The 23,123-nt window shown below is 41.8% G+C and overlaps 1 protein-coding gene across 1 annotated transcript in view; it reads left to right on the forward strand.

Annotated features, from left to right (window-relative positions):
* iqgap2 (IQ motif containing GTPase activating protein 2) overlaps positions 1-23,123 on the forward strand; it is a 323,133-nt gene that overhangs the window by 13,025 nt on the left and 286,985 nt on the right. The window contains exon 2 of the mRNA XM_080189314.1: positions 19,789-19,888. Coding sequence (XP_080045440.1) covers positions 19,789-19,888 — 100 coding nt within the window. The remainder of the gene's footprint in view (positions 1-19,788; positions 19,889-23,123) is intronic.

Raw genomic sequence — 23,123 nt, forward strand, 5'->3', positions numbered from 1 at the left:
CCATAGTTCCAGAAGGCTATTCTCCCCTTTGAAAGGAAGAGCTGACTGGTGGGATTTAACCTGAGGCAAGCGCAAGGTTAAGAAGGTGGGCCTTCATGAATAAACTCAGCCAGTATAGAAACTGAACCCACGATATTGGTGTTACTCTGCATCCCAAACCAGCTGTTCAGCCAACTGATTTAACCGACCCCCTAATCTTTGGTTGCAAGATATGAATAACTCCCAATGGCAGACATTCATAGACAATACTGGCACTGTTTGCAGAATATTCGCAGTTTCTAGAGTTGTAATGCCTTTGTCAAGCTTAGCAATAAGCCTTGATGGGAACATAGTGTATACTGTACAAATGTGTCTCTGTATATTCTCTTGATCCTCCTGCCAAAAAGTTCCAAGTTCCAGCCCATTGACAATGCAGTTTAGGTCAAGCCAAGAATTGATTGCTGGTTGGTGTTGTTCTCAAATGGTCCAGAATAGAGCACTGGTGGAATTGTTAGAAATTGATTCAGATGTTTGGGAATTTATGATTGGGGAACAGAGCTTACCCCAGCTTCCCTGTGTTCTCTGGTGCTTTTTTAAAATTTGTTCAGGGGATGTACGTGTAGTTGGCTGGACAAGCGTTTATTGTCCATCCCTAAGGACATCTAGTAGTCAACAACATTGCTGTAGGTCTCGAGTCACATGTAGGCCAGACCAGGTAAGGATGACAGATTTCCTTCCCTAAAGGACATTAGCAAATTAGATGGGACCTTTTTGACAACTGACAATGGACTACTTATTCCAGATTTCTATTGAATTCAGCTTTCACCATCTGCAATGGTGGGATTCAAATCTGGTCTCTGAAGCATTAACCTGGGTCTCTGGATTACTAACTCAGCAATAATACCACTATGCCACCACCTCCCCATCATTAATGCTGGAGCTAACAAAGCTAAGGCGTGAATCACCCTTTTCCTGTGTGTAAATCAATTGACCTTGCTTTGTTTCAGTGGTTGCACTGGCATCTGCTAATGTTGGTGAATCATCATGTACTTTATTAGTGAAAGGTAGCTGGAAATGACTCTCTCCTAGCTACACAAGGTTGGACTGGATTTTGTTCATGTATCGTTTAACTAAATGATGAATTGTCACCTGTAGGTTATTAGGCCTCCATCACCCACTGAATCTTGTAACTAGCTGTGACACCATCCTTGATGACACCTAACTGGACCATCCTTAATAAATACTTTGATTACAAAAGCAGGTCAGAGGCTGGGATTTATGTAGCAAATCGCTCACCTTCTAATTCCCCAAAGTTCTCTTGGAACTCTGTTCCTAACAGCACAGTGGGTGTACCTACAGCACATGGACTTTAGAGGTTCAAGAACATGACTCACCATTATCGCTCCAGGGCAATAAAGAATGGGCAATAAATGCTGGTCCAGTCAGTGGCACCCAGATCAACGAATAAAAAGTTGTTCCACCATGTTGTCGTCAACTATCCCAAATCATTTATTCAGAGCTGCAAGTTTGTGCCATGAGTCTCTGAGGCTAAGCAGACCAATTCCCGAATTGCAGATCTTTGGGCAAATGGGGCAGGATGTTCCACAGGGTATTGGAATCTGGAATGCAGGATTCGCTTGCTTTTCCTTCCTTCCTTCCTTTCCTGCTGCTCTGCTTCTTGTTTCCCAGACAGGATCCTTCAACATGTATGAACATGCAAAATGTAACTGATTAGGTCTGGATTGATGTGAACTAAAAACAGAAAATGCTGGAAAATCTCAGCAGGTCTGGCAGCATCAGTGGAGAGAGAAACAGAGTTAACATTTTGAGTATGTCTGACTTCTTCAGACTCAAAGCGTTAACTGTTTTTCTCTCAGATGCTGCCAGACCTGCTGTATTTTTCTAACCTTTTCTGTATTATGTCAGATTTTCCAGCACTTGCAGGATTTTGCTTTTGTTTAGGATTGAGATAAGTTTTCTTTTGCCACTATTCAAGGACAGGCCAAGTATCTTGTATACAGAATTGAAGTGGTGAAGAGTTGCTTGCAAATCTGGTGTAGAATGAGCAGCAACACTGTACTCATCTGCAAGCTGTAGATCATGGAATATCTATGGTGTTCAGTTTAGTTTTGTACAGAGACAACTGAGGTTAAAGAGTTTCCATCTAAGCAGTACGTAAATCTGACATCAGAGGGTAATTGATCTTTGAGGGGAACACAAAAACAGAAAATACTGAAAAACTTCAAGTCTGACGTATCTGTAGAGAAAGAATGGAGCCAGTGTTTTGAGTCACGGTGACCCTTTGTCAGAGCTGGCTCTAAAGAAGGGTCATCCTGTCAGACCTGCTGAGGTTTTCCAGCATTTTGTGTTTTTATTTCAAATTCCAGCATCCGTAGTATTTTGCCTTGATTTCTGAGGTGATTTGCCCCTGTCAACTGGATTTTAAACAGAATGGGGACTATCTTACAGCCTTAGATTTTGGTCTGTATTTTGAAGTTGTCTGTTCTAGATTTCCCACTCGACGTTTGCAGTCATGTCATCATGAAGCAATTGCAGGATTGTGATGTTTCTTGGACATCCACATTTCTGGATCACAACCCACAGAGCCTTGCAATTTACTAACTCAGATGCTTTGGTCAGGTTGATGAATGCAATAACATGTTCCTGATGGGGTTCTCAACACATGTGGATTTGTATGGCAAAAAGACTCAAAGCCACATTGTGTGTCTCTCTCTCTGGGAGGATTTCTTCAGCTGAAGGAAGTAAATGGTTGAGGAGAATGCATATCAGGATTTTCCCTGAAATGAACAGGAGGGAAAGACCTGATAGTTGCCACAGCATGATTTTCCTCTCTTAAAGATAGTTACACTGGTTGGGAGAGGAGGAGGCTTCCTTTTCCTCGCAAATCTGTAGGATCTGGAGTCTTGATGTGAACAATAATCACTAGCTTTGAAGGCCTAAGCTTCTGGGGCAGTTTTTAGAGAAGATACTGAGGAACAGGATATATGCACATTTGGAGGAAAATGGACTTGTTAGTGACAGGCAGCATAGTTTTAAAGGTCATATCTCACCAACTTGATGTGAGTTTTTTGAAGAGATGACAAAGATAATTGAGGGTAGGGCTGTGGATGTAGTTTACATGGACTTTAGTAAGGCGATTGACAAGGTCCCACATGGCAGACTGGTACAAGAACTAAAATCACATGGGATTCGCACTGGGCTGGCTAGATGGATACAGAACTGGCTTGGTCATAGAAGACAGAGTAGCGGTGAAAGGTTGCTTTTCAGAATGGGGATCTGTGGCTAATGGTGTTCTGTAGAGATCAGTGCTGGGACCTCTATTTTTAGTATATATAAATGATCTGGAGGAAAATGTGGATGGTCTGATCAGTAAGGTTGCAGATGACATGAAGATTGGTGGAGTTGCTGATAGTGCCGGATGTCGGCAGAGGATATAGATTGAAGATTTGGGCACAGAAATGGCAGATGGAGCTTAATCCTGACAAATGTGAGGTGATGCATTTTGGAGAATCAAATTTAGGTGTGAAATGTACTGTAAATGACAGAACCCTTAGGAACGCAACATCCAGAGGGACCTGGTTCACAGGTCCCTAAAAGTGGCAACCCAGGTGACTAAAAAAGTATATGGCATGCTTGCCTTTATCTGCCGGGGCATTGAGTACAAGAGTTGGGAAATCATGTTGCAGATTTATTAAACCTTGGTTAGACTGCTTTTGGAGTATTGCATGCAGTTCTGGTCACCACACTGCCAGAAGGACTTGGAAGCTTTGGAGACAGTGCAAAGAAGGTTCACCAGGATGTTGTATGTTCTCGAGGATATTGACTATGACGAGAGGTTGAATAAACTAGGATTATTTTCACTGGAAAGACAGAGGCTGAGGGAAGACCTGATAGGCCTATAAAATTCAGAGGCATAGACAGGGTGGTTAGCCAGAGGCTTTTTCATAGGATGGAAATGTCAATTACAAGGGGGCGCAGGTTCAAGGGAGGGGGAAAGTTTAAGGGAAATGTCTGGGAAGGTTTTTTATGCAGGGAGTGGTGGGTGCTTGGAATGTACTGCTGGAGGAGGTGGTGAAAGCAGGCTTGTTAGCAACATTTAGAATCATAGAAGCATAGAATCCCTACAATGCAGAAGGACGCTGCTCAACCCATCGAGCCTGCACTGACAACAATCCCACCCAGGCCCTATCTCCTTAACCCCACATATTTACCCTGCTAGCCCCTCTGACATGAAGAGTCAATTTAGTATCATCAATCCACCAAACCAGCACATCTTTGGATTGTGGGAGAAAGCCAGAGTACCCAGAGGAAACCCACAAAAAGGCACTGGGAGAATGTGCAAAATCCATAGTTACCCAAGGCTGGAATTGAACCTGGATCCCTGGCACTGTGAGGCAGTGTTAACCATTGTGCCACTGTGCTGACCTTGAGGCATTTGAATGGGTACATGAATATGTAGGGAATAAAGGCATATGGACCGAGTAAGGGAAGCTTTTTTCTTTTAGTTTAGAACATCATAATTGACACAGCTTGGAGGGATAGCTGAGAGAGTTTGTGGAAGATGAAGGTTGAATGCACGTGGCGAGCCATGGGAGAGGAACTTTGGAAGGAGAGGTGGATCCTTGGTAAAGACATGCAAGGAAAAAATGTTGCGTGGGAGAAAATTCCAAGGCGTGTTCTTCAAGACTGGAGATTGGAAACCTGTGTGTGGAAGACAGAGTTCCAGACCAGTTGGCTGTTGTATTTTATGCTCCTATTAATAAAGTCCAGAATACAATATGCTTTATTAACTGTTCTGACACCTCCAATGATTTTTGCACATCTCCACCACGTCTCTGCTCCTGCACCCCCTTTAGAATTGTACTCTTCATTTTATGTTGTCCCTCCATGTTCTTTCCTCCTAAGTGAATCAATTCACAATTCTTTGCATTGAACTCCATCAGCCATTTGTTCACCCATTCCACCAATTTGCCAAAGTTCTGCACTATCCTCTTCTGGTCACAATGCTTCGGAATTTTGTATCATCTTCAAATTTTGAAATTGTGAGCTGTACACAAAGGTCTAGGTTATTTAATATATAACAGAAAAAGCAAGAGTCCTAACATTGAACTCTGGGAAGCTCCACTGCAAACTATTCTCCAGCCATAAAAATAATATGTTAATTATTACTGTTTTCCTGTCACTAAGCCAATTCCGTATCCAAGTTATTACTGTCCCTTGTACTGAGTTATAACTTTGCTTGCAAGCCTGCGTGCAGCAGCGTATTAATTGGGTTTTGGAAGACTGTGCACCATGTCGACAGCATTGTTTTTCTAGAGCGGCTTGATGAATGCAATGCTCAAGCAAGTTAGTTCAACATGGTTTTCCCTGACGAAATCAATGCCAATTTTTCTTAGTTAATCTGTATTTGTCCATGTGACTGTTAACTTTATCCTGAATCATTGTTTCCAAAAGGTTTTCCACCACCAAAGTTAAACTGACTGGCCTGTAGCTGCTGGGCTTATCCTTGCAAGGGTGTAAAGTTCACAATTCTTCAGTCCTCTGGCACCACCCTTGAAGAAAATCTGCAAAATTCTGGCCAGTGTCTCTGCAATTTCCACTCACTTCTCGCAGTCTCATCCAGTCCCATGTTTAAAGTACAGATGATCTGTCCAATAACCACCTCCTTTTCAGTTTTAAATCTTTTCTAGCGTCCAAATTATCACCTCTTCTAACATGGCTGGGGTAGCATCTTCTTCCTTGATAAAGACAGATAAAGTTAATTTAATATCTCAGCCATGCCCTCTACCTCCATATGTAAATCCTCTTTTTGGCCTCTCATAATCCCTGTGCCTCCTCTATCCCTCCCCTTTTTACTCTTTATATGCCTGCAGAAGACTTGGGGGATCCTTTTCATGTTAACTGCCAGTCTCTCTTTTTTTTACTCCTCTAATTTGCTTCATCACCTCCCTTCTGAACTTTCAATATTTATCAATATCATTGTGGCGCAGTAGTTAACACTGTTGCCTCACAGCGCCAGGGACCCAGGTTCAATGTCAGAATTGGGTGATTGCAAACACCACATAGATGTCCTCCTCATATCTGCATGGACTTTCCCCTGGGTGCTCTGGTTTTCTCCCACACTCCAAAGATGTGCAGCTTAGGTGGATGGGCCATAATTAATGTGTTGAGTTGAGGGAAGAGTAGGCCCATTGTAGAGCTGCTACTTTTTCCTGCCAACCTTTAACTTTGTCTCTAACTCTTAATTTATTTGGCTCAGTTCCGTTGTTCTTAGAACATTCTTTATACAGTGCAGAAATATTGGCCAGTGAGCCAACCTGGTCTCGTGATGCGGAGAAACGCCTTGTCTTTCTTTATATGCCAATTATTTTCTCTCTACATATAAAGATTGAGCAAATGAAGAAGAAAAAGAAATGAATTGCATTTATATTTCTCAACCTCCTAGGTGACTGAAATGCATTGCAGCTAATGAAGTACTTTTGGGAATGTTGATTTGAGGAATAAATATCGGTCAGGCCACCTAGCTCTTCAATTGGTGCGTCCACTTAATAGCAGACCTGCGGCCTTGGTTTAGCCTGTCATCTGAAGGATGACTCCAACAGTTTTTTCAGTATAGCATTCAAAATGTCTGTACTGGTTACATGCTGACATCGCTAATGTGGGAGAAACCCTCAACAATCTCTAATTCTGAGATGATTGTATTCCTGACTGCTGAGCGAATGATTACAAGAATGTTGAGTTAACTACTTTTTTTTGCAATTTTCTAGGTTTTTTAACCTACATACCACTGGAATTTACTTTTGCTGTGAGTTATAACTTATTTTCTGAGTTGATGGTTTTCTTAGAGTTATTGAGTTCACAGCATGGAAACAGGCCCTTCAGTCCAACTTGTCCATGCCGCCTTTTTTTTTAAACCCCTAAGCTAATCACAATTGCCTGCATTTGGCCCACATCCCTCTATATCCATCGTAGCCATGTAACTATCTAAATGCTTTTTAAAAGACAAAATTGTACCCACCTCCACTACTATCTCTGGCAGCTTGTTCCAGACACTCACCACCATCTGTGTGAAAGAATTGCCCCTCTGGACACTTTTGTATCTCTCCCCTCTCACCTTAATCTGTGCCCCCTAGTTTTAAACCCTTCTACCTTTGGGAAAAGATAATAATTATCTATCTGATCTGTGTCCCTCCATTATTTTATAGACTTCTATAAGATCACCTTTCAGCCTCCTACGTTGCAGAGGAAAAATGTCCCAGTCTATCCAACCTCTCTTTATAACCCAATCCATCAAGTCTTGGTAGCATCCTAGTAAATCTTTTCTGCACTCTTTCTAGTTTAATGTTCCTTCTATAATAGGGTGACCAGAATTGCGCACAGTATTCCAAGTGTGGCCTTACCAATGTCTTGTACAACTTCAACATGACATCCCAACTCCTGTAATAGGTGTTCTGACTGATGAAACCAACCATGCCGAATGCCTTCTTCACCACTCTGTCCACCTGTGACTCCACTTTCAAGGAGCTATGAACATGTACCCCTAGGTCTCTTTGTTCTGTAACTCTCTCCAATGCCCTACCATTTATGTCTTGATGGCATCATAAGAACATAAGAAATAGGAGCAGGAGTAGGCCATCTAGCCCTTCGAGCCTGCCCTGCCATTCAATAAGATCATGGCTGATCTGGCGCTGCTCAGTTCCACTTTCCCGCTTTCTCCCCATAACCCTTAATCCCCTCTCTTATCAAAAACCCATCAACCCGCGTCTTAAAAATATTTAGCGAGGCAGCCTCCACCACTTCAACGGGCAGAGAATTCCAGAGATTCACCACCCTTTGAGTGAAGAAGTTCCTCCTCAACTCCGTTCTAAACCGCCCCCTTTTTATCTTGAGGCTGTGCCCCCTATGCCCCCTAGTCCTACTGTCTTTTTTGAGTCTCTCCACCTCTATCCTATCCATCCCATTCATCATCTTATACGTCTCAATGAGATCTCCCCTCATTCTTCTAAACTCTAACGAGTACAAGCCCAGTTTATTCAGCCTCTCCTCATAGCTCAACCCCCTCAACTCCGGCATCAGCCTAGTAAACCTCCTCTGCACTCCCTCCAAGGCCAAAATATCTTTGCGCAGGTGCGGCGCCCAAAACTGCACACAGTACTCCAGCTGCAGCCTCACCAATGCCCTATACAGCTGCAGCAAGACCTCCCTACTTTTATATTCAATCCCCCTCGCTATGAAGGCCAGCATCCCATTCGCCTTCCTGACCACCTGCTGCACCTGCAAGCTGGGTTTTTGCGACTCATGCACAAGGACCCCGAGGTCCCTCTGCACCGTCGCCTGCTGCAGTTTTTCGCCCCGTAAGTAATAGTCCTTCCTACCATTCTTCCTACCAAAGTGGACCACCTCACACTTGCCAACATTAAATTCCATTTGCCATTTCCTGGCCCATTCGCCCAGCCTATCTAGATCCTCCTGTAGACTCTCCACACCCTCCGCACAATTTGCCGTTCCCCCAATCTTGGTGTCATCAGCAAATTTCGACACCCTACACTCGGTTCCCTCCTCCAGATCATCTATATAAATGGTAAAAAGCTGAGGCCCCAGCACCGACCCCTGGGGCACTCCACTAGTCACCATCCGCCAATCCGAATAGCACCCGTTGACCCCCACTCTCTGCCTCCTATTTGACAACCAATCCTCTATCCACGCTAACACCCTACCCCCAACTCCAAGTCCCCTGACCTTCTGCAATAACCTCTTGTGAGGTACTTTGTCAAACGCCTTCTGAAAATCTAGAAAGACCACATCCACCGGCTCTCCTCTATCCACCGCCCTAGACACATCCTCATAGAACTCCAGTAAATTTGTCAGACACGACTTCCCTTTAATGAAACCGTGCTGCGTCTGCTCTATCAAGCAATTCCCTTCAAGATGCCTCGCAATTTCCTCCTTAATGACAGATTCTAACATTTTACCTACCACAGACGTTAAACTAACCGGCCTATAATTCCCCGCCTTTTGCCTGGCACCCTTCTTAAACAACGGCGTAACATTAGCCGTTTTCCAATCTTCCGGCACTTCCCCGGAATCCAGCGACGTCTGGAAAATAACCACCAAGGCATCCATTTGGCCCTTTCTTCAGCTTGGCCCTTTCTTCCTCTTGAGAGCTAGAACATGATTCAGAATGATTTGACTTTATAGCTGGGCAAACTTTCTAAGCATATTTTCACAATCATGCAATTGTTATGGTGCAGAAGGCCATTTAGCCCCTCTGGCCTGCACCATCTCTCCAAATGAGCATTTTTGCTTAGCACCATTTCCCTGTCTTTTCCCCATACTCCTGCATATTGTTTCTGCACAAATATTCATCTAATGCCCTCTTGAATGTCTCAATTGAACGTGCCTCCATCACACTTCCAAGCAATGCATTCCAGACTTAAACACTTGGGTGAAAAGGCTTTTTCCCACATTACATTGCACTATTGTCAGACAGGTTAGTTTTACCCTTCTGACAAAAAGTGTTGTTGAAATAGTAATCATGCTTAGTAGAAGAGAAACCGTAAGTTCAGACATTTGATGTGTGTGCTTGGCTGAGAACCCCATGGTGCAAAGTTAATATCTGTGGGATTATGACTAAATGTCTCAAAGTCAAAACCTCCCCAAAAATTAAAATACTGGGTACAAGCAACTCCGGGGACAGTGATGGTGAGGTGTTTTGACTGGGATGGTACACAAGTCACTCTGTAATGCAGATGCCGTAAGGCAAGCTTAGGGAGGACAGAAACCTCTTTTTGGAGCAGCACTTGCAGAATGGGCTTCCGAATTGACTTCTCTGCTGTAATTATTGTGCCTGGATTTGTAACTTTATTGTTGGACAATATTCAAAGAATGAACATCATACTAAAAATTCAGGAATCCAAAACTGTTGTCTTAGTAATTCTTTCCTGCATTTTTTCCCACATCCTCTTCTGTTTTCTCCCTCCACCACACAATTCCTCATTCTTGCTGCGTTGTGACAGATTTTAAGCGCTGATAAAATTCAAATTGTCAAGTCATCCAAGGATAAAATGATCAAAGCTGGAGTTTTATCTTGTGACGCTTGATTCTCTTTTCACAGTGCATTGTATTGGATCATGATTTCATCAATTTGGCAGTGGATTTAACTATGGAGAGTAGCAACACAGGCATGACAAATTCTCTCCTTGCCAAATGTTATCCAAATCATATTCTCACCTTGGGCCTCCCAACTCCCCAGTCCAGGAGCACCAAGGCCAGGAATGATGCTCCTCAGCTAACTCAGCGCAGACCAAATCATTTGGCACTGTCTGGCTGAGGATCAAACCTAGGGAGCTGTTTTATTCAAGATTATTATTTATTATCTCTCAAGTGTTTAATTTAATAACTTCTACATTTGTGCATTTGGTTACAACTCCCTACTAGAAATATCTTGCATGGAAAATCTATTTTTAAATTCTCTGTGTACGCTATTTTAAAGCAGCATGTCCTGCTGATTGTTGAATTGTGTTTAGTGATATCTTGTCTTGAAGGGTTTCACATGAGTGAGTTCTTAGTTTGCACTGCACTGCTGTATGTTTGTGTGGCGGAAGTAGAAGGCCACAATTTTATTGACACCATCTGGAATTGCCTAGAATCTGTGAGGACAGATTGAATGGAGATACTGTGCTTCCGTGTCATGTCATTGAGTTTGCAGTATTTTTGAGTGGTTTTTAACTAGTCTTTTGTTCAGTCATCAAATAAGTTGAATAGCTGTGGCACTGTTTCAGAAGGAAAACAGCAAAATAAAAGGGAATGCTTTCAGGTGCAATGCCAGATTTTATTAACCACGTGTTAGACTTTGTACAAGTACGTAGACTTTCCCTGGGGGTGGGTATTGTTTACTTTGGCTCTAATTTGGGGTTCATAAATCAACCTTAATGGATTGTATCTAGAAATTTTACTTTAATACTATATGGTCATGGAGTAAGACTGATGTATATTTCAGTTAATATTGAAGAAATTTCATTTTGTTACTGCAGCTAAACTGTTAGAAAATTGAAGGTAGTTTTAAGGTATTTGTATTGATAAATATTAGAAATAAGATATAGTTTTAAGTGTTTAATGTTTCTGTGCCAAGAATAGTAAAACCTATAGTTAGGTTCCTGCTGGGCAAAAGCGTTTGTAAGTGTGGGAGTTGGCACAATAGAATCCCAGTTGGAATTGAAACTAAGAGAGGGCTGCAGCGTGAAAAATAAATAAAAAGTAGCATTGGTTGCTTAGCCACTGGGACCTTGTAAGTTAGATAAGCTTTTAAGCTTTAATTTAACTAATTTAATTGCAGTTGGAGTTAGCTAGTGAGCAAGAAGATGGCTCCCACAGCTGTGCTAAAAAGGGTTGGTTTTAGAAGGCTAAAGAGGAAACACCTCTCTCAGCCTTGCTAGAAGAAAAGCCTTTTTATGGAGTAATGATTTAAGAAAACAGATGCTGGAAACCTGAAGTCCCACTTGTTAAGGAAACTGGAGAAACAAAAGTTTCCAAAAAGTCTGGAGTTAATAGAATAGAGGAAACTGCAAATCAGAACAGACGAGACCACAACAATTTTCTATTTTGGCATTAATGTGAGGGTAGGATGTTTTGTTCCAAGCATAATTCTACTGACAAACCAGGTGCTTTTACCAAAACAAACTTTATTTAACAAAGTTTAACTATAACAAATGAATTAGCTAAGCCTTTAATAATTGAACAATACTTACATATGACTAGATACAATTCTTAACTGCTAATCTATCACTATTGGTTTCAATCAAGCAATGTTCTCTAATAGACACAAACCTTTCTTTTATAATTAGTTATCAAAACACAGGCAGACTTCATTGTACTTAAGTTAACCACAAGTTCAGAGTCTCAGAACCTGCGATAGAGGTGCATCAGTAAATGGGACTGTTTTTGGATCAAGAGTTTGTGGAGACTATCACATCAGCTGACAATATTGACCAGGTTATAGACGAGTTAAGATGAATGACAGACTATCACAGGGATGGGGGAAGAAAAGGTAGGAAAAGGAACACCTCAAGTTAGACTCACTGATCTGCTTGTGGGGAAAAATTAGGACTCTGGGCAGGGCTATTAAAAAAGCATCACATTTCCAGAATAGAGAAGGACAGGAAGATTAAAATCATTACGTGGCTTAATGTGTGTTTGTCAGCAAGAGGGATTCCACTCTAGATGAGATGGGAGCTGTTCTGCAAGGGTAAATTACATCAGAAGATGTAATTGAATGAAGATAAGGTGGCATGGTGGCACAATGGTTAGCACTGCTACCTCACAGCACCAGGGACCCGATTTGATTCCTGGCTTGGGCCACTGCCTGTGTGGAGTTTGCACGTTCTCCCCGTATCTGCATGGGTTTCCTCAGGTGCTCCAGTTTTCTCCCATGGTCCAGAAGACGTGCTGGTTAGGTGCATTGGCCGTGCTCAGTTCTTCCTCAGTGTACCCGAACAGGTGCCGGAGTGCGGCGATTAGGGGATTTTCACAATAACTTCATTGAAGTGTTAATGTAAGCCTACTTTCGACTAATAAATAAAGTTTACTTCAGAAGAAGAAAGATGCTAATATGTTGCAAAATAGATAAATGAGGACTGATGTGGTATTTAAACTCAGAAGGGGCTGGTTAGAAAGTGGAACCAATCATCAGCTAATAGTGCGATATAGATGAAGATCATGTTCAAGCAAAAAAAATTAGCAGGAGTGTTATGGAATCGAGGAAATTAGATAGAATATAATGGAAAAAGATTGAAGCAAGGATTCACTGCAGCTCAAATAAAAGTACTTGGTGGGGGGGAGGTGAGGAGGGAAGGAGTACTGTTATAATAAAGGTTAATGAGCATATGTTGCCATCCAGAGCGTGGGAAATGAACTGGAAGCAATTATTCTACCAGAAGATCTGGACTTTATAGCATTAATGGAAACCCCTCTGCAGGAGGACCCTTGGCTTAGTTAGCATCTGTGGTAAGGAAAGACTTTAGAATTGTGATATGCATAGTAACTTCACCCTAAAATAGAATTTGTTAGTGTGGATTTCAAAAAATTGCTTAAACTCAGTAGAGAAAATGTAGCTGATGTAGCATACTTGACTTTGGAAAAATCTCTGACAAGGTGCCATGTGTAAGATTAGAAATGAAAGTTTTTAAAAAAATGAATGAAGCGCAAGATTGGATTAAGAAGTGAATAGGTGTCGGCAAAATCTTTGGTTAGGTCAGGTGTCCAAGTTGATTTGATTTTATTATTCTCACGTATTGGTATACAGTGAAAATTATTATTTCTTACACACTGTACAGACAAAGCGTACCATACATAGAGAAGAAAAGAAGAGAATGCAGAATGTAGTGATACAGTCATAGCTAGGGTGTAGAGAAACAGCAACTTAATGCAAGGTAGGTCCACTCAAAAATCTGATGGCAGCAGAGAAGAAGCTGTTCTTGAGTCGGTTGGTATATACCTTCAGACTTTTATATCTTTTTCCTGATGGAAGAAGGTGGAAGAGAATATGTCTGGGGTGTATGGGGTCCTTGATTATACTGGCTGCTTTTCCGAGGCAGCGAGAAGGTATACAGAGTCAGTAGATGGAAGGCTGGTTTGAGTGATGGACTGGGCTTCATCCACGACTCTTTTTGTAGTTTATTGCGGTCTTGGACAGAGCAGGAGCCATACCCAGCTGCGATATAAACAGAAGGAATGCTTTCTGTGGTGCATCTGTAAATGTTGTTGAGAGTCATAAAGGACATATGAAATTTTCTTAGTCACCCGAGAAAGTAGAGGCGTTTGTGGACTTTCTTAACTATAGCGTCGGCATGGGAGGACTAGGACAGGTTGTCGTTGATCTGGACACCTAAAAACTTGAAGCTCTCGACCATTTCTACTTACATCAATGGGGCTATGTCCTCCACTGTGCCTCCTGAAGTTGATGACTGTCTCCTTTGTTTTTCTGACATTGAAGGAGAGATTATTGTGGTTGCACCAGTTCACTAGATGCTCTATCTCATTCCTGAACTCTGACTTGTCATTGTTTGAGATCCGACCCACTACAGTAGTGTCATCAGCAAACTCGAAAATCAAGTTAGAGGGGACTTTTGCCACGCGGTCATACGTGTACAAGGAGTATAGTAAGGGGCTGAAGACACAGCCTTGTGGGGCACTGGTGTTGAGGATGATCATGGAAGAGGTGTTGTCTATCCTTACTGATTTATGTTCTGTGGATTAGGAAGTTCAGGATCCAGTCGCAGAGGGAGGAGCCTAGCCCCAGGCCATGGAGTTTGGAGATGAGTTTTGTAGGAATAATGGTGTTGAAGGCTGTAGTCAACAAATAGGAGTCTGACATGGATGGCTGTGATATTTAAATATTGAGTATTGGGCCAGGAAAATGATGTCTGCTGTGGACCTGTTGTGGCGGTAGGCGAACTGTAGTGGATCAAGGCAATCTGGGAGGCTGGAATTGATTCATGCATGGCTAACATTTCGAAGCACTTCATAATGATGGATAGTCATTAAGGCACGCTACCTTGCTTTTCCTTGGTACCAGGACGTTAGTCATCATCTTGAAGCAGGTAGGGAGCGCAGATTGTTGTAAAGAGAGGTGGAAGATGTCAGCAAATACCCCCACCAGCTGGTCAGCACAGGATCTGATGCTCATCTGGATACCCCATCTGGGCCAGTCGCTTTCTGTGGCTGACTTTCGAGAAGGCTGCCCTGGCGTCTGCAATGGTGACCTCAGATACAGATTTGTCTGAGGCTTCTGGGGTGGAGGGTGAGCTGTCACTGCCCTCTAGCTCAAAACGGGAATGGAATGCATTGATCTGATTGGGGAGGGGTGCATTGATTCCAGTGATTTTTTTTTTACGTGCCTTCAACTTGTAGCCTGTTACGTCTTGCAGACCTTGCCATAGTTGGCAGGAGTCCATGTAGCTAGCCTGGGACTCTAGCTTGGTCTGGTACTGTCTTTTGGCATCTTTAATGGATCTCCTTAGATCATATTTGGCTTTCTTGTGTAGTCATGATGTGGAGATGCCGGTGTTAGATTGGGGTAAACCAGGAAGAGGTCTCGCAACACCAGGTTATAGTCCAACAGGTTTATTTGGTAGCAAAAGCCACTAGCTTTAGGGCTTACAAATAGCATTGAGATAAATGACCTATTCATTTTGTTTTTGCTGATGTAGGTAGAGGAATGAGTATAGGCCAGGGCACCCGCAGGACTTTCATGATGCAATGGAATTGATTAATTTTACATAAATGGGCAGTCTTGATCAGATTAATGGGTGGTCTGAAAGACAGAACTTCTGACATTGCTACTCTTTCTCAGTGTTGCACTGAAGTGTCAGCCCATGTCATGGAGCAGTAGTTGAACCTGAAGCCTCTAGTTTAGCCGTGAGAATGTTAGAATTGAGTGAAGCTGATACAGTCAGCGATTTGAATATGTAACATAAATCAAACTTTGATTATTGACGTGTGCATCTATGAAAAAGTAGGAAACTGATTTGTATTATTAATTCCCATACTTGCTGGCATGTTTGAAACAGCAAACTAAAGAAAATTGAGTCGTGCAGCATTTCTCATGTAACTGTTCAATACCAATGCTGGTAGCATGGTAAGGGTGATAGGGGTCTTATAAATAATAACTTAAAATGTGTCAAGGGGATGGGACAGGGGATGGTGGTACTGCACAGAAGTAGAAAAAAGGAATTTGGGAAGTTACAGCACCAGGCAAGCATTGGTGTTCTTTAGAGGAATGCCATTTTTGATTATAATAGGTAACTTTTTCTTTTTTGGGAAAATATTCCCTAAGCAGCTACTTATGTGTGGCTCTAAATCACTGAACCCATAAATGCAGAACCTGTTTTCTCTAAACCTTCTGAATTTCTCTGTCTTTTTACTTTATAATGAAATTTACAGTCAAACATTGTGCTTGAGACCAAGTCCCATACTAATATGGTTGAACACTCTTGAAGGAAAGAGTTCAGCATGTAATAACAGGTCTTCGGCACAAAGGTAAGTCTTATAAATGACAGAGGCAATGAGTAATACCCAGGCCAATTTCTTTGTCTAACTTCAATGCCCAGTCTGTTTCCAGCAGACATAACTGGATAGAGATCAGGAAGGGCTGCCCTCATTTTTTTTTCTCTCCCGTTCCATTGTCCAGGAATGTGGAGGTGAATTATATCAACCATTACAATCTGAACTGACACTGTGCACAACGTTTTTAAACAAATTGCATGTTTAAAATACACTCTGTTAAAAATGAACCTTTTTGTATTTCTGTAGGCTACTGTGATATCAGGAACATGGTAGAGACTATTTTCATCCATGCCGCCTTGACCTCAATGATGATCTCAGTGTTTCCACCTTTCATAAGCTCCTGAAAATCTAGAACTCCATGGCTTGCCTCATCTGCCTCACACAATCCTGCACACCCATCACTGTGCCCTTGGTTCCCTGGGTCCTTGCAAACTGACTTTAAGGATCTGAGTTCCCCCTCTTAAATAACTTCATCCCACCGTCTTTGGGAAATCATCTGAAATATTGTCTTCATATAATTCAAATTGTTATTTGTCCATTGATTCTTCGATTCTGTCTTCCAAAGTCAGCCTTTCAACCCCTGTGCCCCTGCCTTCTGGAATTGTTTTCCAAAATTGTCTCCTCTTGATGCCTCTTGTGTTCCAAAGTCCTTTAAACCTATTTACATAATTGGTAAATATCCATTATGGTCTACGATTTGTTCAGGCACAGAGGGATCCTGGGCAAAGGACAGTACAGCATAGGAACTGACCCTTTGTCTCATGAAGTCTGTACCAACACAGATGCCTCTCTAATCTAATATTTTCTTGCCTCTATGTGGTCTATCTCCCTCTAATCCCTGCCTATTCATGTATCTGTCCAGATGTTTCTTGAACATTGCTACAGAATTGGCTGCCTCCACCACCTTCAGCAATGCGTTCCACACTCTTATGTGAAATCGCGCCCTTTACATCTCTCTCAAACTTTCTCCCCCCTCACTTTCAGTCTATGCCCTGAGTAATTGACCCTTTAACCCTGAGAAAGACTCTGACCATCACTCCAAGCCTATCATAATCTTATAAACCTCCATCAGGTTCCCCCCCCATCCTCTGACGCTCTAATGAAAACAATCCAAGTTTGTTCAACCTTTCTTCATAGTCCATATTCTCCAAACCAGTTCTGGTAAATTTCTTCTGCACCCTTTCCAAAACGTCAACTTGTGTGCATTGGTTTTTGAAAATGGCAGGATATGTTGAGAGAGTACTTAGCAAAGCATATGCAATCTTGAGCGTCATAAATAGAGAAATTAAGTTTAAAAGCAGGGAAGTTATGCTGCAGCTTTGGTTGGGTTACAGTTGGGCTCTTGCAACCAGTTCTGGCCACCATGCCTCTTTTTTTTGGAAGGTTGCCAGGGTCATGAGAAGGTGCAGTGCAGTTACCAGAATGATCCTAGGGATGAGAGATTTTAGCTACCAGGTGAGGTTGGAGAAACTGGAATTGTTCTGTTATGGAGGTTGAGGGGCAATTTGATACAAGTGTACAAAATAATGACAGACTTAGATGAAGTCAACAAAAAAATGTAGTTCTTATTAGCTACTGGTGCAAGAACTGGGGAACGCAGATTTAAGGTGAGGTAAGGAAGAACTTTCTTAAAATAGCAAATGGTAATAACCTGGAACTCGCTGCCTTCAACTCTGAATGGAGGTAATGAATGATTTTTAAAATGAAATTAGGAAATAAATTGCAGGGATATGTGGATGGAATAGGGGAATGGACCTGAATAGATTGCTCCAGAGAGAATCAGCATTTAGTCAATGGATCTAATGAGCTCCTGTGCTGTTATGACTCTGACTTTCGTAAATTATTAATGAATGACCTAAGGATGAGCTGTGAAGTTGCAAACTAGGGCATGGCCTCAAAATAAGGTGAAGCAGATTTAGGACGGAGTTGAGGAGGAACTACTACACACAAAGGGTTGTGAATCTGTGGAATTCCCTGCCCAGTGAAGCAGTTGAGGCTCCATCACTGAATGTTTTTAAGGCAAGGATAGATAAATTTTTGAACAGGAAAGGAATTTAGGTTTATGGTGAGCGAGCGATTAAGTGTAGCTTAGTCCACAAAAAGATGAGCCATGAACTTATTGAATGGTGGAGCAGGGTGAAGGGGCCACATGGCCCACTCCTGCTCCTAGTTCTCATGTTTGATATGGTCGCCACCGCAAATCTTTGGGACATATGGCCTACATATATACCTAGCATCATTCTGGCACTGAGTCATATCCACATTACTCATTTGTGCGATAGGCAAAACATGTTTTTGGCTTGACAGCAACATTCTGTTGACAAGACCACTTGTGTTGCTGCTGCGTAGTAATGGTGTGAAACAGCTAGCTACACCAGTTACTGAAATTCAATAACAGGATAGATAAAGGGGAACCAGTAAATGTAATATACTTGGATTTCTAAAAGGTATTCAACAGGTGCCACACAAAAGGTTAATGTGCAGGATTAGGACTCTAAGAGTTGTAGCTAATATATTAGCATGAATAAAGGATTAGTTAACAGAAAGATGCAGAGGGTAGGGATAAATGGGGCATTTTCAATTTGACAAGCATGATTAGTGGAGTGATGCAAAGATCAGTGCTGGGCCTCTGCTATTTAATGATTTCGGCAAACAGACAGAGTAATATATCCACGCTTGATACAAAGTTAGTTGGGGATGTAAGCTGTGAAGAGGATGCAAAGGCGTTTGGACAAGTTGAGTGAGTGGCAGATGAATATAAACTGGGGAAATGTGAAGTTATTCATTTTGACAGAACAGAAAAGCAGAATATTTTTAAAAAGTGAAACTTGTAAATGTTTTTAATAGAGACTTGGGCACTCATACAAGGAGCACAGAAAGGCAGTATGCACATTCGCAAGCAGTTGGAAAGGTAATGGGGTGTTTGTCTTCATGCAAGAGGATTGGTGTACATGAATAAGGAAGTCTAGTGGCAACTATACAAAGCTTTAGTGAGACCACAGCTGGAGTACTGAATGCAACTTTGGTCTTTGTGTCTAAGTGAGGATATACTTGGCATGGATGTCGAGCAATGAAGATTCATTAGAACATTTTCTTCAGTGAGAGGATTGCTCTATTGATGAAAAGCTGAGAAAATTGGGCCTTTAGAAGAAGGAGAAGTGATCTCGTTGAAATATGATTCTTCAGGGGCTTGACAGGGTAGACACACGAGGTTGCTTCCCATGGGTGAGGAATCTAGATCATGGGCACAGCCTCAGAATAAGATGTTGATAATTTAATACTGAGTCGGTTGTGAATCTTCAGAATTGTCTATCTCAGGGGCTTGTGGATGCTCTGTCATTCAGAGTTTGTGAGATTGGGTCTATGTTCTCTGAAGTTTAGAAGAATGAGAGATTGAAACGTATAAGGTTTCATAGGGAACCAAGGGACAGAGTGGGCGGGTGAGGTTGTGAATCTTTTATAATTGTTCAGCCCCTTGGGGATGTGGATGCTGTATTATCGAGTATACTAAACAGACTTTTGATCTCTTGGGGGAGAATTGAAGGGTATGGAGAATGGGGCATGAAAATAGAGTTGAGGCAGAAGACCAGCCTTGATCATATTGAATGGTATAGCATGCTCAAAGAGTTGTCTAGTCTACACCCACTCTATTTCTTATGTTATTGCTGGTGATATTCCAGTGCTTCCTTCAGCTGCATAATAACCATGTACATTTATCTTTTGCAGCTATTGTGGATGACGAAAGACTCTCTGCGGAGGAAATGGATGAGAGGAGGCATCAGAACATTGCCTATGAATATCTATGTCACCTAGAGGAAGCTAAACAGTAAGCATTATTTGAACTTAATGCACATAGTAGAATTTGTTGATCAAAATGTTCACAAAACATTTCCTTTCGAGATAGAAATCAGCCTAATATTTATTTTTGAAATGAGAAATCTGGGGTGTGTTGATGCACAGGTTGATACAAGGCCTGACTCTCATTTAGAAAGGAGTAGTCAGACTCCCTGATGCATCAGCCTGGCTCGGGTTGGCAGGAACAATCATCTCAAGTCAGTTCCCCAATCCGTGTATAATCTAAACTGATGCTGCAGTTTACATTATTGCATTTTAGGATGTAGCATCTTGAGCAAAGATGGACTGAAGCCCTGTCTGCCTGTGGTGACAATATAAGTTGATGTCAAATACCCCATGGAATTGCGCAAAGATGAGTGGAAAATTCTTCCACTGTCTTAATCAGTGTTTCTTCTTTAACCAGACTTCCTAAAGAGAAAACATACCAACTGTTCACTCATCCCATTGAAATCTTGCTCCATGCAAAATGGTTGTAACTTTTGCCTCCTGTTCAAATTTTTTTGCGCATAAAATGGTTTCATCTACTTTTTTTTTAAAAAACGGAGATAATTTTAATTCTTGCACAGTAGGTTATCTGACTGATGCTTAAACCAGGCATTTAATTAGAGACATTATAATTGACTTTGTGGCACAAGGATGGTAAGAAAAAGACATAGTACTTGGCTATGATACATTTCACAATGGAATAGCCTGCTGACTTACTGACTAGGATCATTGTTGGGATGCAGGGCATCAAAAGATATGGGGGGGAAGGTGGGATCAAGCTACTAAGTTGGACGATCAGCTGTGATCATAATGGTGGAGCAGGCTCCAAAGGCTGAATGGCCTACTCATGCTCCTATTTTCTATCCATGAATGATGGACATTTTAATAAGTTAATAGGGAAAGAACAGTTCATTTTATTGGTGCCTTTTATGATCTAAAGACCTTGCAAAGTGCATTACAGCTAGTATGTTTGAGGTGTAATCATTCTTCTTGTTATGTAGGAAACGTTTATCCGTGAAACTGTACCACAACAGTCAATGGGTTTTTGATAGGAGAGGGGATTAAGGGTTATGGGGAGAGGGCGGGAAAGTGGAACTGAGTAGCGACAGATCAGCCATGATCTTATTGAATGGCGGGGCAGGCTCGAAGGGCTGGATGGCCTACTCCTGCTCCTATTTCTTAATGATTAGCATCTTACTGTCAGTAGGGAAGAAATGGCAAACATTATTCATTATGCGTACAGCTGTCTGTAGATCTTCCCCATCTTTTGAATGGCAACTTACTGTCATGAGGCACCTGAAAGAGCACCTCTGCAAGAGATTTGGGAAATGTACGAAGTGGCTAAGCTGCAGTGTGTCCTTTCAACTAGTAAGATATGGCTCATGAGGCAGGCAAAGTCAAAACATAGAAATGAATGTTTAATGTAAAATCCTGTATAGAAAGGATGGAAAAGTTGGATTAAGAAAGCAAGATGGAAAGGAATCATAATATCTAAATTTTAAAGAAGTTTCTATCAATAATTAAAATCTGAATGAATGAGATTCCACACAACATATGAGAGTTCATTTTTGGCACCAGCGAGGTGTTTTATTTGTAGCTAGGCCTTGCACTGTTTAAATAAATAATTTAGACTTGCATGGGGAGAGCCCTAACTTGTCCTGCAATCTTTAATGAGCTTCTAATGGACAAGTACCAAAACCTCATGCCTCTGAATGTATTTCAATGCTAGGTCTCTCGGTGACCTTCTGTTCAAGTTTGTTGAGAAGAAAGGCAAATCCAATCAGCAATTTGGATTTTGGTATTTTAACTGGTCACCTAAAGCATTATCCGGATTACTCCTTAATAACAGTGAATGGTAGAAATTATTTATTGTTCTTATTGCAAAATCCAGACCATCACCTTGGAGAGTGCAGGGAGAAAATTAACAAGAAAAATTACTCATAGAAACACAAAGTAGAAGCAGGAATAGGCCCTTTGAGCCTGCTGTGCCATTCATCTTGATCATGTCTGATCAGTGAATCCAATATCCTGATTTCCTTCCTTCCTCACATATTCATTGGTTCCTTTAGCCCCAAGAGCTATATCTAATTTCTACTTGAAATCAGACAATATTTTGGCTTCAGTAATATTTGGTGGTAGTGAATTCCACACATTCACCATGCTCTGAGTGAACAAATTTCTCATCACCTCAATTCTAAAACGTTTACCCCTTATCCTCAGACTATGACCCCTAGTTCTGGATTCACCCACCATTGGGAAAATTCTTTCTGAATCTACCCTGTCTAACCCTGTTAGAATTTTAGAAGTTTCTATGAAATCCCCTCTCACTCGCCTAAACTCAAGTGAATATAATCCTAACCGATTTATCCTCTCCTCATATGACAGACCTGCCATCCCAGGAATCAGCCTGGTAAACCTTTGCTGTACTCCTCTATAGCAAGGACATCCTTCTTCAGATAAGGACAGCAAAACTGCACACAGTACTCCATGTGTGGCCTCCCTAATGCCCCATACAATTGCAGCAAAATATTCTGTCGCCATGAAGGCCAGCATACCATTTACCTTCTTTACTGCCTGCTGTGCCTGCATGTGTGCTTTCAGCAACTGGTGCATGAGGGCTCCAAGATCTCATTGAGTATCCACCTCTCAATTTACACCCATTCAAGTAATAATAGCATTTATCTCAGTAGTTTTGATGTCCATCAATAACGTGTCTCAGAATTTTAGTCTCAACGTTTTAACTATACAATTTTAACTCTCATAAGAACATAAGAAATAGGAGCAGGAGTAGGCCATCTAGCCCTTCGAGCCTGCCCCGCCATTCAATAAGATCATGGCTGATCTGTCGTGGCTCAGTTCCACTTTCCCGCCCTCTCCCCATAACCCTTAATCCCCTCTCTTATCAAGAACCCATCAACCTGCTTCTTAAAAATATTTAGCGAGGCAGCCTCCACCACTTCAATGGGCAGAGAATTCCAGAGATTCACCACCCTTTGAGTGAAGAAGTTCCTCCTCAACTCCGTTCTAAACCGCCTCCCCTTTATCTTGAGGCTGTGCCCCCTAGTCCTACTGTCTTTTTTGAGCGGGAAGAGTCTCTCCACCTCTATCCTATCCATCCCATTCATCATCTTATACGTCTCAATGAGATCTCCCCTCATTCTTCTAAACTCTAACGAGTACAAGCCTAGTTTATTCAGCCTCTCCTCATAGCTCAATCCCCT

Source organism: Carcharhinus amblyrhynchos, chromosome 5 (genome assembly GCF_965287045.1).
Source record: "Carcharhinus amblyrhynchos chromosome 5, sCarAmb.v2.hapA, whole genome shotgun sequence".
Classification (NCBI taxonomy): domain Eukaryota; kingdom Metazoa; phylum Chordata; class Chondrichthyes; order Carcharhiniformes; family Carcharhinidae; genus Carcharhinus; species Carcharhinus amblyrhynchos.